This window comes from Lycium ferocissimum, chromosome 9 (genome assembly GCF_029784015.1).
Source record: "Lycium ferocissimum isolate CSIRO_LF1 chromosome 9, AGI_CSIRO_Lferr_CH_V1, whole genome shotgun sequence".
Classification (NCBI taxonomy): domain Eukaryota; kingdom Viridiplantae; phylum Streptophyta; class Magnoliopsida; order Solanales; family Solanaceae; genus Lycium; species Lycium ferocissimum.
This window is the reverse complement of record NC_081350.1, coordinates 35,120,275-35,135,474: the sequence shown is the minus strand read 5'-3', so window position 1 is coordinate 35,135,474 and position 15,200 is coordinate 35,120,275. Positions and strand designations below refer to the sequence as shown.

Below are 15,200 nucleotides of genomic sequence, written 5' to 3'. Positions count from 1 at the left end.
ACAAAATCAAGTAGACCAACTTTAACAGAGAGATAATAATATTAAATTCAGATTAGGAGAATTTACTTAAGTAATACATTTTTTGGATTTAGTTTTGGAGGATTTGAACTTTTGAAAAGTTTGAATTAATTAGGCATTCGTGAATTACTATGAGTGTACTTGCTTGGTACAAAGTTAAAAGTGGCTGGCTGCTAAATCAAGGGGAAAAGGCGTGCTTTGGAAGGTTCTATTGTGTTACGTTCGGCAGCCATTACTGATTTGCCGGCCCGCGAGTAGTTGGAAGGATCCAAAGACGTTGCTTCGAATGAGTCTACAAAGGTTCTAATGTGTTATGTTTATATGTACTTCCTCAATTTATGGAACCATTTGGCTATAAGAATTATTCACTTTTTTTCGAAAAGTTTTTTGACTTTTTTTAAAAATTAATATTTGGCTATGAAAATTTTAAATACAATTTCAAGTTGTATTTGGAATTTGAAAAACAAAAAAAACTTATTTTTGAGGTTTTTCACTTTTTTCACAACCAAAACAAATACATTTCAACAAAAAAAAAACTATTTGCAAAAAACTATGGTCAAACACAAATCCAACTCCAACTCCAAAATTCTAAAGAAAGTGAAAAAGTTTTTGGTTTCTATGGCCAAATCCTACTTATTTTCTTTTTTTAGTCCGTTTAAAAAAAATTACATTCTATATTTAGTAATTATTTACATCCAAAATCCTACATGACACATTTAAGATCACTAATCAATTTTTCTTTTTTGATACATTATACACATTTATAATTTAAGACCACAAGATTTAAAAATCTTCTTTATTTTCTTAAATTTCGTGTCGAATTAAACTAAGACAAACAACGGATATTCATGTCATATAAGACTCATTGAGAAGAAAAAAAAAATTAATACATTTTTTATTTGTAAAGCTTGAATTCAAATTTCTCGTTAAGACTCAACAGCTTTATCTTATCTCACTATATACCTCTTTTTTGTGCTAGATTCTTATCTCACTATATGCCTCTTTTTGTGCTAGATTCTTTTCTTATAAGTTTGAATAACCCGCTAAGGACATAATTGATATGTAAAAATTTATTCTCATTCGAATGTCTACACCGGTTAATAAAATACATGATATGTGTATATAACTTGTTTGCATTTAACTATTGTTCGTTAAGATATATTTTCACCTGGTAAATTTAAAGTTTGATGTGCATACTTGATACAAGTAAATATTTACCAATACCATTTCTTTTTTATCAAATGCCGTCAAAATTTCCTTAATGTGAGAGGTTCTCTTTTTCAACAGAGGTGCCACTATTTTATTTGGTATTTCCAGAGGTGGATGTTGCTTTGCATTACTGGTTGCATCTGAATTCAGTATTTTTAAACAAAATATAAATTTATATTAAAATTACAACAAATAGTATGTCTAAATTTATAATTTTAAAAAGGGAAAAGGACATAAAGGGCCGTCCGGTCCAAACTATTCCCACCGGATGGCCCATGTTTCTTCAAACCTAAAGTGTAGCCAGCGCGACCTTTTGTGGCGACTTTAGTCCCCACTAAAAGTTCGCTGTCAAAAAAAAGGACTATTTGTGGCGGCTTTAGTCGCCACTAAAGATCAAAAAAAAAAAAAATCTATTTTTTTTGGGTAAAACCCACTGAAGATCAACTATGTATCGAAAATGTATCATACGTACAAAAAATATATCATTGTTGTATAGAATATGTATCCCTACCGTATATGTATAGAAAATGTATCATAGGTTTTTATAATTGTTGTGTAATTTCTGTATAATAAATGTATCATCAACGTATACTCACTAATCATACATATATGCATTAGTATGTACATTATACATTGATTGTACACTAATGATTCACATATTAATTATACATATTCCATACATAATATGTATCATCAACGTATACTCACTAATCATACATATATTATTTATTAGTTATACATTGATTATACACTAATGATTCACATATTATCAGAGGCGGAGCCAGGATTTGAAACTTGTGGGTTCGGGGTTTTAATTTTTCAAAGTTACTGGGTTCTAAATTAATAATTTGTACATATTTGATAAAAGATTTAATACAAATATATGGTTCGGACCAAAGGTACTGGGTTCGGTCGAACCCACGCCCGAAGGGCTAGCTCCGCCCCTGCATATTATACATATTCCATACATAAGTATAGAAAATGTATCATTGATGTATAATTTATGTATAAACTGTATTATTCTTGTATAGAAAGTGTATCATACGTCTAGACAATGTATCATACATATACAATATATAAGCTTGTATAGAAAATGTATATATATAATTCCAGATATGTATATAAATTGTATCATTCTTGTATAGAAAGTGTATATAAATTGTATCATTCTTGTATAGAAAGTGTATCTATAATTCCAGCATATGTATATAAATTGTATCATTCTTGTATAGAAAGTGTATATAAACTGTATCATTCTTGTATAGAAAATGTATATGTAATTCCAGCATATGTATATAAACTGTATCATTCTTGTATAGAAAGTGTATATAAACTGTATCATTCTTGTATAGAAAGTGTATATATAATTCCAAAGATATGTATATAAACGGTATCATACATATAAAAAATATATCATACATATATGTATAGAAATCGTATCATTGTTATATAGAATATGTATCACTACTGTACATGTATAGAATATGTATCATACGTATAGAAACTGTATCATTATTGTATAATACATGTAAAGTAAATTTATAATTAACGTATCATTTATGTATAATTAACGTATAATTTATGCTTAATAAATTTATACTTACTAATTTTATTAGTTTGTAGTTGATATATTTTAGTTTGTTAAGTTTTCGATGATGGTTACTTTAGTTTATTTATTTAGTTCTTCTTTTTTAATCCCTAGTGAAGATAGAAAAGTAAACGGAAGTTTGCAAGAATAACCTTAGCGACTTTTAAAAGTCGTCACAAGTGTTTTGAGATATTTCTTGAAGGCTAAATCAACGTATAAATATACACATATTATACATGTTTTGAAATATTTTTTGAAAGTTCAATCACTGTATAGGTATACACATATTATACATGTTTTGAAACATTTGTTGAAGGATCAATATGAATTTTAACCTTTAGTGGAGACTTTTGGAATTGCCACTAAAAAAAAATTGATCTTTAGTGGCTACAAAGTCGCCACAGAAAGTTTTTTTTTTTTTTTTTTTTAAAGGCATTTGGGCCGCAGTGCCGTCGAACTTTGGAATAGTTTGGCCGGGCCAAATTCCAGATTAGGCCCAAATGTGGAATTACTTTGGCCTGTTGGTCATTCTATGTCCTTTTCCCTTTTAAAAATACAACAAGCTCAAGACAAAGAACATTAAATATTGAACTCATAAAATTTAAATGCGAATTTGTCATTCAGTAATTCCCTTACACTAATATATGGTAACTTTGCCTTCCAAAGACTGGAAAAAAAAATCACCTAACCTGTTTTTTCGTTGCTGAATTTGAATCCTGTTTTCAAGATTTTCATTTCACCTCATTAACAGTTATACGACATCTTTAAGTGCTAATAGTGGGTGAAAATAGAATCTCTTACCCTCTTACAATTTGAATAGAAGAAAATAATTTTTTCAAATATTTTATGTGTTTTTTTCAAATCTCTTATCTTATGTGTAAAAAATAAAGATTTCTTATAAAAAGATTATAAAACTGAATAAAATTTGTAAAGGATTAAAAATTCAATTATCCTTTAAATATATTTTTATTCATATTACAGTTGAAAGTACTCATGCAGAAAAAGAAGAGATGGATGATTTAGAACAGAAAATTCTCTCACAATTAGGTGGTCAATGTTTGTATCAAATACTTTTCAAAGTCTCCAATCCTAAATTTTAATTAGCTGAATGGACCAGTGGTGAAATGGACCAGTGGTGAAAAAGAATTAGACTTAGTGAACCTACTTAGCAAGACCTTTTTTTTAAAATAAATTTTATAAATATATACAAAAAACTACATTAATGACTAGAAAATTAATCTAAAAACCCCGTGAAATGGTGCATGTTAAGCAAGTGCTGAATTCTTGTTTTTGTTTTTTCTTTTTCTTTTTGGCCTCTCATAATGTGACGAAACTGATATAGAAGGCCACATTTGGATTATTTTTTTTTACTTTGGGCGTGCTTGGTATGGAAGAAAACTTTTTTCAAAAAATATTTTTAATTTTTTCATGTTTAGTTTCTCTAGGAAAATAAGTTTCACAAAAATGAAGAAAATAACTTCTTAATGAAAATAGGAAAATAAGTTCTATAAGTGACATTTTAAGTTCATTTTCTCTTTTCCATCCACCAACACCTCCAACTACTAGGTCCCCCACATCTTGACCATCCCACACTCCGCCGCCCTCGAATCCCCACACCCCATCCCATCCCACCTCATATTGTGTTGCTAGATCTTACTTAATTATAATGCTCTTGAGATAATATTTTTGTGCTTACTTACCAAACACCTAGAAAATAAGTAAAAAATTCATTTATTTTTCAAGTAGACACACCCTTAATTTTTAAAGAATTTAGATTTTTAAAAGTCTGAAAAATAGTCATGAGTTTTTTACTTAAGTATTTGGTACTTTCCTTACTTCATTATGAGGTAATTCTGTATTTCAAGATTTAGATAGGAAAAATTCACATAACCGATACTAAGTTTTTCTGATTTACATTTCACTTCATTAATGATTAATTGGATGCCGACTTTTAAGTGCTAATATTAGACTTTTTCTTAATGTATTTTTGTTTTTTCATATTAGAGTTGAAACTTGAAAGTAGCAATGATGCCGAGAGAAAGAAAAAGAAAAGATGGATGATTTAGAAAGGAGAATTGTCTTTGGTCAACGTTTTTATCAAATAGTACTGGTTTCAAATTAAGTTCCCCACCCAGTATTTTAATTAGCTGAAAGGACATCTGTTGAAAAAATAATTGGATTTTAGTGTTAACCTACTAGCGAGACCTTATTTAATAAATTATAAAAAATAAAATAAAGACTACCTTAATGACTAAGAATTATAAATCTAGAGACCCGTGAAAGGGTGCATGTTAAGCAAGTGATAAATTCTTGTTTTTTAGCTTTTTTTTTTTTTTTTTTTTGGGCTTTTCACGTGAAGAAACTGACATGGAAGATCGCACTTGGATTTTTTTTTTATAACTTAAATTTATGCAGAATTAAGATCTTAAATAATTTTGGAAACTAGTCATGTCATACTACGCGTTTCATAGTCTCTGGAGATCAATTTGGCAGTCAAATCACAAATGCTCTTAGAAAGATGTAACATAATTCATCAGAAGAAAAAGGAAAATGCCCTACTTATTTCTTCATCATCAGCTAACTAAGTAGGACCTGATGAAGCCTTGCAAATTTGTAAATCTGAGAAGCATGTCACGCATAGAAAAATAGACCATCTTAAAATGTTTTTCTCTTACATCCTTCTACCTCTGGCTCAAAATAAGTGTCCACTTAGTCTTTTTCACGCTCATTAAAAAACATAACTCTTGGAAAAAAGTAGGTATTTTGACTAAACTACCCTTATTAATAAGACTATTGCCTATCTATTGAGAGTAAATAGGGGCAAACACGGAAAAATGAAGTTACTTCCTTCTTGATTATATAAGTGGACACTTATTTTGAACCAAAATAAAAAAATTAAGTGAACACTTATTTTGAACCGGAGAGAGTAATTAGTTGCGCTAGGATAATTTGTATTTACGACAGTAAGCTATTTATTAAAAATGTAAATACTTATTATCAATACGGTTGGGTTATTGAACAAGGGATCGCAAGCGATTTACGAGCTGAACTAATTTGTTAATCGAACGAACTCAAGTGATAAATCTCTTGTTCTTTATTCAGAAGGTAATGATGCAACAACTTCGTATTGGTTGCAGCTAGACGAAACGAGGTTGAGCTTGTTAATTATTGTTATTTTTTTCTGTTGGATGATTAAAAAATTATTGTACTCTGTAAAAGAAAGAGACCTCTCTTTGAAATTGTACGTACATTGGTTAACATTCCGATTTTTTGGAATGTCTATTAATTAAAGAATGATATTTATTGACAGAAACGTGTACTAGTGAGGTTTCACCCTCAATACAACACCTATTCCACCAAGAAAATCATCAATCAAGTTTTCTTAACTTCATTTATTAACTCTTTATTGCTTCACTCTCCTCCAAAGTACTTTTCATTCAACTCTAATTTCCTACAAAAGCAATTGATAAATTAAAGAGTTCTTTGGATGATTCTATTTTGTGCAAATCAAAAGATTCCAGATTAATTATTTGCATATTAGAATGTAAGACATCACATTGCTATATAATTGATTTATTACTCTACCTCCTTTTATGTTTTTTTTTTTTTCTCCAAACATGGTATGTTTTGTGGTTAAATTCATGCACCTTTTCTCAAGTAATGTGGAATTGACTACTTTGCAGTAGGGCTGGACATAAATACCGAAAATCGAAAAACCGGACTGAACCAAATTAATTTGGTTTTTTGGTGTTCGGTTTTTCGGGTTTTCGGTTCGGTTTCGGTTTAGGTTTTCAGAAATTTCGTTGTTCGGGGTTTAGTGTTCGGTTTTTCGGTTTAAACTGAAATTTTATAAATTAGCCAAAAAAAATTAAATAGTCCAGGCAGTTTTATGTTTTTGGTGCTACCTGCTAGTTTTGGCTACTGGTTTGGTGCTACCAAACATAAAAATGGCTACTGGTTTATGTAGTTTTGAGCATGCTCGAGCCCAATTTCCTGGCTGGATTATCGCTTCTAATATTATCATTAGTGCTTAAGAATATTACATGTGATACGACAACAGAACAACTTTCATTTACATAGCTCTGAGCATCGTGTCATATATTATTTTATGCACCTATGCAACTTCAGTAGGCAAAGGATTTACAAAAATGCATACAATGAATGTAGCACCAAAAATTTGACAATGAATGATTAGCCTCCAGAGGGTCAATAACACCAAAGACACATTGTTTCTACAACGTCCTGATTTTCAGAGTCGCTTGTATTTTTGGTGCAAGGAGAAAGTACCATGTTATACTGATAGTTGGTCTACCTTGGTGGAAGATAATGCGTGACTCAAGCAGAGTCACGTGCATATAAAAAAAACCGAATTGAAAAAATTGAAACCGAACTTCAAAAAACAGAAACCGAAAGAACCGAACCGAACTAGTTTAGTTCGGTGTTCGGTGTCCACCTTCAAAACACCGAAACCGAAATAGCCGAACCAAAGTTTGAAAAAACCGAACTGAAGAACCGAACGCCCACTCCTACTTTGCAGTGTTCCTTCAATCGGCTATTTTATTAATTTCTTTTTCTAATTTTTAACTCAGCCACCCGATCCGAGGGCACATGTAGAGGGTAAGTTATGGATTCGTATGTACTTAATAGTTTTGATTCGAAACCTTTATATTTGTTCAAAGATCCCCTAAATAATTACAAATCATTGATGTTGGACATAGTGAATGAAATAAATTGTGGTACAATCCTGAATTAGAATCTGTAAGTTTAAATTTGGAATTAGTCTCAGGGACTCGAGCAGATGCATGTAGCAGGCTAGCACTAGTCAAATTGTAGGAATTTGTAAGCGCTGGAAGCAGGGCCCAAGGCCGATCTTTCTTGGAAAGTTGAACTCCAGTGCAAAATTAAAAAAATTGGGTGATCGATAGTTTGATACATGTGTATGATTCGACTAAGCATTTTTAGATTCATCACTAGCTTACAGCCATCCCTGTAACAGCCTACGGACCACTGACCATTGAATTCAAAGGGTGGTTCATTGTGAATCATCGGAATGGGAAGGAAAAGTTAGGGGCCACGAGTTTAGGATTCAACTTTTGATGCATTTTTTCGAATTAAAGCTGAAGGGATAAAACTGTAAGGCCCAAATGTCTTGAGGTGTTACAGAGGGTTCGGACCAAAGCGAATAATACCTTCACAAATTGGGTCTGGGATGTTGAAAATTGTTTGGTTAAAAACTAAAAATCCAAAACTTAACCTTCATAGACCAATAGCAAGTTCTAATAAACAATAAAGGAACACAAATATCTATTCTGCAGATTATAAAACTGTTCCAATTTTCATTACTATCAATACAGAGATACGAAAAGTTGATATCAGCTTCAATATCCTTACCTGTTTGTATGATACTCTTCTACTTAGAAAACATTAAACACTAAACAATTACCATCATTACAAGAAACAGTGTCAACATTCCAGAGTTCAAAAGTAGTGTTAGCTGTATCCTGAAACCGACGTCTACCATATATGTATACCAATTCTGAGTACCATATATTACAATCCGGCCTAATGTACTAACTAATATTTTCCCATGTCTTTGATCACAATTAACATTGCAGAGTTCTGCTTCAACGCTGTTTATCTTCATTTCACCATCAACCTATGTATGTTCGTCAGTTTCTTCTCTATCTCTTGCGCTTGGACTTTAGAGATGTCACAGACTGTGAGTTGCTATGCCAGTTGCGCTTTCTTTGATTGATGAACCAGTTGTTGATTTGCTTCAGCTGTAACCCTGTTTCCTCCACAAGTTTTGCCTTATCATCTTCCTGCATGAATTGCTTATTTTCATAACGGAAATCTTGACTATAAATGATTGATAATAACATTCACTTCTAAACTATGTTGTTCAAGCTCTTCAAAAATGCTAAGAATGTGTGTCAGATCCTCCAAAACCAGTACATTTTTTGAGGATTCGACAACAAGACAGGAGATTTTGACCAGCATAGCTTGAAACAGGCAAGTGTAGTTGCAAAATAACAAAGTTTGTTAATCCATGTAAAGAAGATGTTTCAGGAACTATGGCATTTTCAGCTTTGGCAAGAAATGATTTATATTTGTATGAAGATGTATGATGAAAAATTAGGTGACAGACTTACAGTTGGATAAGGCCATTTAGAGTGTTGCTGCCACCAATTCTTTAAAACAGTAGTGGTGTCACCAGGTAACTTCCCTGCCCTTCTCTTTCTCAATATCTCCTCCCTCACATCTTCAATTCTTGATCTAAATCCCTGCAACAACCAATGATAGCTAATGATATCCAAAGCTACAAATTAGGACTTGATATGTATCAACAAACTTAAACTATGCCTGTCAACTGGACAAAGTCAGCCCACAACTGACTGGCCCAATCTGATAAGGGGCCCCCAATTAATCTAACCCACTACTTATTGAAAAGGAATAATTATTTAGCAATAGTTACTTCTAAGAGTTAATTATTGATAATAACTACCTTTTAATTTATTTATATTTAGTAGATACAGTGATTTTGTAAATTACCATTCGTAGTTATACCAAAATACATCAAGCTTCTGTGGTTGGAGTGGTTATTGGGTGTGGCTCTGCTCCTGCCCGCCTAGGTTCAAACCCAGCCAACCACATTACTTTTCTTACATAATTTTCCTAGCTTCTTCTTCTTATATTTTGAGTGTATCTGAGTGCATTTCATCATATGTATTTGGCTCGTATTGTATCTCATATGTATTTGGCCTGAGTATTTGGCTTCATATACATTCAGATACAAGACACTCAGGCCAAATACATATCAGATACAATATGAGCCAAATACATATGACGAAATACACTCAGGCCAACTACATATGAGATACATCCAAATAAAGCTCAAATACATGTGACATCAGATACAACTGAACATGTACACTAAAATACAGTCAAATACAGCGAAAACACTGTCAAATACACGCGAATACACAAAAGGTAGCTACGAATGGTAAGAAGGGACAATAAGGTAGTTATTTATGTAAGTTTACCTATTGAAAATGGGTTGGCCTAGCCCATGAAGGGGAACTGGCCCGGCCCCTAAATGGGGGCCAGAGCAGTCGTCCCCTTCTTTGATCTTGTGTAGGCATAGTCCCTCAAATATATCGGAAGAATTAACCTAAATAGCCGCTCATCCAACCTCTTAAATTAAAATTAGCCGGCGGAACTACATGACAATGTGCCGAAATTTTACCTTAGGATTTGAAACTCATAATGGCTATTTGCAAAGACAAAAAGTTGAAAAATGGCTGTTTGTGAATTTTAACCATGAAACTCCTAGTAGGGCTCTTCCTTCATGAGCCTTATATGGCACAAATCCAAATTAACTGTGTTAGTGGATTACATACTGGATAGTTGAACAAAAAAGAAGGTACTTGTTAATGTGCATGCTTTAGGAAATGAGAAATTTTGAAGAGGTAACCTGTTTGAGCTCAATTTTCAATTCCTGTCTGACCCTCTCCATAAGAGACCTTTCAGATTCAGTAGGAAGACCAAATCCCATACCCATCAAGTCATGTGCATCACCTCCTCCTGATTGGTCTAGTGAAAAATCCATCTGTAACTCATCCTCATCATCAGACATTGTAGCACCTGTTCCCTCTCCAAGTGTTGCTCCTGAAGAGAAAAAAGAAAAGAAAAAAAGAATGGGATATTCTTTTCAGAAAAATAATATAATCTCCTATATTGCAACATGTTATTTTATAAAAAAAAAATAGCAGGTGGTACACATTCTTAATTAAAAAAGTACAACTAGTAAATACTTTATAGCTGGTAGTCTCATTAACCTTTTGGCTTTTACATGCATGCATAAGAGCTAACGCATGTATGAATAGTCCCCTTGATTGGAAAATAACGCAGTTGAGGATATATAATTAGGCACTATTCGTAATACATTATTATGTTCATGATTGTCTTATATCTACTGTACAACTAATTGAACTCTCTAAAGCAAATGGATTAAACAACAGTACATGGAAAAAAAAAAAAAAAAGACAAAGGAAACCGATCGAGACATCATAAATATGCAACATCCTATCTCATTTAAGAAATAATGAGACAGAAGAAAATCTAAGCTCATATCTCGTTGCTTATAAAATGGCAAAATGGACGATTAACATATAACTCTTCTTTGTCAATTTTTGATATGGTAACTTGAAAATAGAGTGACTAAATAATTTAACCAAGTAAATTGCATAGGTAGTGTAAAAATTATTTATGTTGCCTACGTAATAACTTAAATCCATTTTATAGATGGCGTTAGGAGAAAAAGGACTGTGACTCCTATCTTATGGCAAGCCTTTGACTTAATAACTCAAGAGAGATCAATAGACAAGATAGACAAGTGGTGATAATTACTGCACAAGTAACCTTTCAGAATAATGCTCCTTCCTTCAATATTTTACTTTTATGTTATGTTGAGCGTTTAAGAACGACGTTATGTGTGCTTTTTAGATAAAGAGATAGGGGAAAACAGAAAGAGAAAAAAAAAAATAGTTCAGTAGTTTCCCTAGGTACTAGTTTTCTTACATAGAGGACAAAGTTATCCAATAATTTGTGTTGATGGTAGACAGTAGGTACTTGATGAAATAGTCTAGATTAATTCACTAGTACAATTGAAGGTGCACAACAACTTCCGAACTGAAAGAAGAAAGAGTTCATAACCACGGCTTGCGGACAACTCTCTTCAACTTAAGGCACACGTACTTCTACGAGAAGTCTAATCTCTTTCATGTCTAGTTTTGATTTCTTAACTAACTAGTCTCTTCGTTTTATTTTATCTGGCATAATTTGAAATGCATATGATGTTTAAGAGAGAAGGAAAAGTTTTTGAAATTTGTGACTTTGGACATTCCATAACATGATTATATAAGACTTTCAAAATTTAATGTCTTAAACATGTCATAATACGTGAATATAAAAAACTAGTCAATAAGGATAAAATGGGATGCTTAAGTTAAATTGTTTTCAAATTTAAAAAGTTGTCATTATTATTTAAGCGGACTAAAAAGAAAATGTTGTCGTAGAAAAACTGGAACGAAGAGAGTAACTAAATTAATAGGCTGAAAGAGTGATATTCAAAAAACTCGATTTCCTGTTTTAAGAACCTGATTCAAAATGAAAGACAATTAGATGAAAGGAAATTTCACTCCTGATTGAACTTCACTTTTATATTCATACTCCTTCCATTTCAAAATGTTTGTCTTACCTTCCTTTTTAATCCATTTAAAAAAGAATGTTTTTTCCTTTTTTGACAATTCTATAATATCATCTTTCACATGACATGTAAAAGACCACAAGATTAAAGGACATACAAGTACATTCTACATATCTTTAGTTACCATACCACATGATTCAAAAGTCTTTTTTATTTTCTTAAACTCTGTTTTTTTCTTTTTTGATAACTCTTTAATTCCAACCTTCCACATGGCATGTAAAAGACCACAAGATTAAAGGACATACAAGTACGTTCTACTTATCTTTAGTTATCAAATGATTCAAAAGTCTTCTTTATTTTCTTAAACTCTGTGTCAAATCAAAAATCAGACAAACATTTTAAAACAAAAAGAGTACTATTTGACTTAAACTTAAACGCCATTGAATCCCGGCTTAGAGCCGACTTTTACTCTACTTAAGTTGACCCGAGTATCACATGCATAAAATAAATCTACTTCGAATCAATGATGGGTTATATAATTAACATGAGCTCCCTTTTTATAGTAACAAAATGTGGTGGAGAAGTGAGAATATAGCATGTTGGAAAACCAACGTTTTAGTAACTTAATCATCAAGTAGTACAGAAGCTTTTTAGGTGGATGTCGACACTAATGTTTGGACAATTACCATATCATATACACAACCTCTAAACATGATTGAAGGAAAAAAAAAAAACTAAGATCCCACACGATGTTTGTTAGATTAACCCCAAGAAGTAAATCAGAAGTCACAAACAAAACTAGCTAGAAAGTGTTCTAGAAACCCAATATTCTATTAATATAATAGTCCTATAATGCAGCCCCAATCATCAGTTTGTTAGTGTTTGTTTGGTTTGTTAGCTATTCTAATTTGTTCCTTCCATCACCAACCAACTAAACCTTCCACCTACATGTATATATTCCAGTTTCCTTTCTAGGTCCCACTACCACCCACCTCTGAAAACTTGTACTTTGGCACAAACAAGAACCCAAAAATTGCTTTAATTATCCTAAGCATAAATTCACTTAATTAATTACCATGCACATCAACACATAAGGTTCACATATTTCCAACAGGTATTCATGTTTTGCACAGATGTAATGTATACACTAACAATATAAAGAATAATTATATTATTTGTGTAATTTAACCTGTTATATAGTCGATCGTTTGCTTTATTTTTTAGTTAACTCGTTCCACTTTTTATAGACAGTTAAATGACTCTCTTATATTTACTGTGATATACAGACCATTAGAAGCGGATGAAGCCTTCTACATGCATCGAATTCATCTGAACCAAGTACTTTTGACTAGGAGTATATACTTATATGTAAAAATTCACTAAGATTGCAACATAAAATGGGTCTAAAGCCATATTTTAAAAAATATGATAAGTTCAATTCTAAAAATCTTAAAGATTGAACTTGTAAAGTTTAAATATGAATCAGTCTCAGCATACTATAGAAGTTAAGCTAAAAGATGCAGGTTAAAAGTTAAAAAAGTTCTTTACTAACCTGTAAGAATTTGTAAATTCTGCTCAATTTCACGGCAGGCCATAACAGCTTCAACAGCATGAACTCTGACATGTTGCTGAAGCTGTTCTTTAAAGGAACACAAAACTAACAAGTACTGTGCCTGTTGCAACAAAAAATACACCAAATAACCATTTCAGATTTGCAAGATCAAAATCTAAAACAAAAAAGTTCAAGAAAACTAAAAAAATTGACAAAGATTAAACTAAAACATACCAAGAAATTGTCAAGTTCTTGTCTTTCATGAGGAGAAAGAGAATGATGTTGTTGCTGATGAGAAGAAGAAGAAGCATAAGATCTCAAGAGATGATGAGATTGTGAAAGCTGAGCATCTATTAATGGCAACTGATCAATAGGTGTAGCCACTCGAAGACATGCTACATGTGCTGATAATAGCTGTTCATACAAAGGATGTGTAGCAATTTCACCCTTTAATTGCCTTTGATGATCATCAGATATCACCATAGAAGAAATATCACCCATAGTACTAGAACCCATTAGCCCTAGTACACCTTGTTCTTGCATTTTCTTGTTAACAACCAAGATCCTCTTTTTTACAACATGTAAACAAAAGGGTATGTGTTAAAAAAAGTAAGAAATCAGTATTGGGGTTTTTTCTTTTCTTTTTTTTTTAATCAGGACCACAACACAAAAGAGAATCTTTTATGTACTATCTTGATAATAGACACACTGATATGATGTATATTTTTAGCTGAGGAAAATCATAAAGCAAGCAGATTTCTTACTATTGGTGGACTTATTATATATTGGGATCTGAAGCAGCACAACTTTCTGCACCTATGCTGAAACCTCCAATCTTTTAACACATAATACGAAAAAGAAAAGGAAAAAAAAAAAAAAAAAAAAGAACAAAAAAAGTGAGAAAGAAGTGGGTTCAGTTGCACTTTAAATTCTTGATTGCTTTTTGGGATTTTCTTGGAAAAAGTGTATGGTTTATTGATGCAGAGGAAAAAAGAGAAAGGGTAGAAGAAGCATCAGTGGAATCATTACTATGAAAGGGAAGCAAGAAGAGAGACGTCGGTAATGAGACCATAGATAAAGCTGCATCTCTGTGTGTGGTCTGACATTTTGAGGAGTGTTTTTTTATTTTTTTTATGAATATTTTTTTAATTATCTTTAAGATGGGTAATATTTAAAATAGAATAATTGACACTAATCTTGATTAAGATAAGGTTATTGGTAAGATTAGGTGATGGAATATTGGGTATTTTTTAAGCATTTAATTTGAACCTAACTTTAGAAGCTTATTAAAAGCTTTTTGTGATGTGGGCATAACTCTATTTTTCCTAGCTATTCCTCTGTCTCAAATTATTTGTCGTTTTTTCATTTTGTTTAATAGGTCTCTTAAGAAATGTTAATTAGGAGTTGTATTTGACTACTTTTATCCTTATTTATTTCTTAGTTATAATTTCTTTCCATTAAATATTTATTCTATTTATGTGTCATTTTCATTAATGACAAAATTTCATTAAGGGTAAAATGAGAAAAAAATATTAATTGTGCGCAACTTATAAAACGACAAATAATTTAAGACAACTATTTTTAATAATCACGACAGAGACGGAGGGAGTACTATATATTTAGAA

General features: G+C 31.7%; 1 protein-coding gene across 2 annotated transcripts; it reads right to left on the bottom strand.

Moving 5' to 3' along the window:
* Window positions 1–8,120: 8,120 nt before the first annotated feature.
* LOC132030441 (homeobox protein knotted-1-like 7) lies at window positions 8,121–14,716 on the bottom strand. 2 transcript variants are annotated; one of them, XM_059420075.1, is made up of 6 exons: window positions 14,340–14,716; window positions 13,810–14,142; window positions 13,576–13,696; window positions 10,290–10,483; window positions 8,968–9,099; window positions 8,121–8,637 (listed from the first exon to the last, which is right to left on the bottom strand). In XM_059420075.1, exons 2-6 carry the CDS (start codon window positions 14,116–14,118, stop codon window positions 8,497–8,499), a joined length of 897 nt encoding a protein of 298 aa, XP_059276058.1. In that variant the 5' UTR covers window positions 14,119–14,142; window positions 14,340–14,716; the 3' UTR covers window positions 8,121–8,496. The 2 variants fall into 2 exon arrangements, with proteins under 2 accessions (XP_059276058.1, XP_059276057.1); XM_059420074.1 differs by having other exon boundaries at window positions 13,810–14,716.
* Between the last annotated feature and the right edge of the window lie 484 nt (window positions 14,717–15,200).

What these genes read in the sequence shown, in the direction of transcription:
- LOC132030441 (XM_059420074.1), bottom strand. Translation starts at nt 14,118, where the DNA reads ATGCAAGAACAAGGTGTACTAGGGCTAATGGGTTCTAGTACTATGGGT. An exon ending in AAGAACTTGACAATTTCTTG is followed by an intron (nt 13,697 to 13,809) that starts GTATGTTTTAGT and finishes TTGTTGCAACAG; the next exon opens with GCACAGTACTTGTTAGTTTT. An exon ending in CTAAATGGCCTTATCCAACT is followed by an intron (nt 8,638 to 8,967) that starts GTAAGTCTGTCA and finishes CAATTCATGCAG; the next exon opens with GAAGATGATAAGGCAAAACT.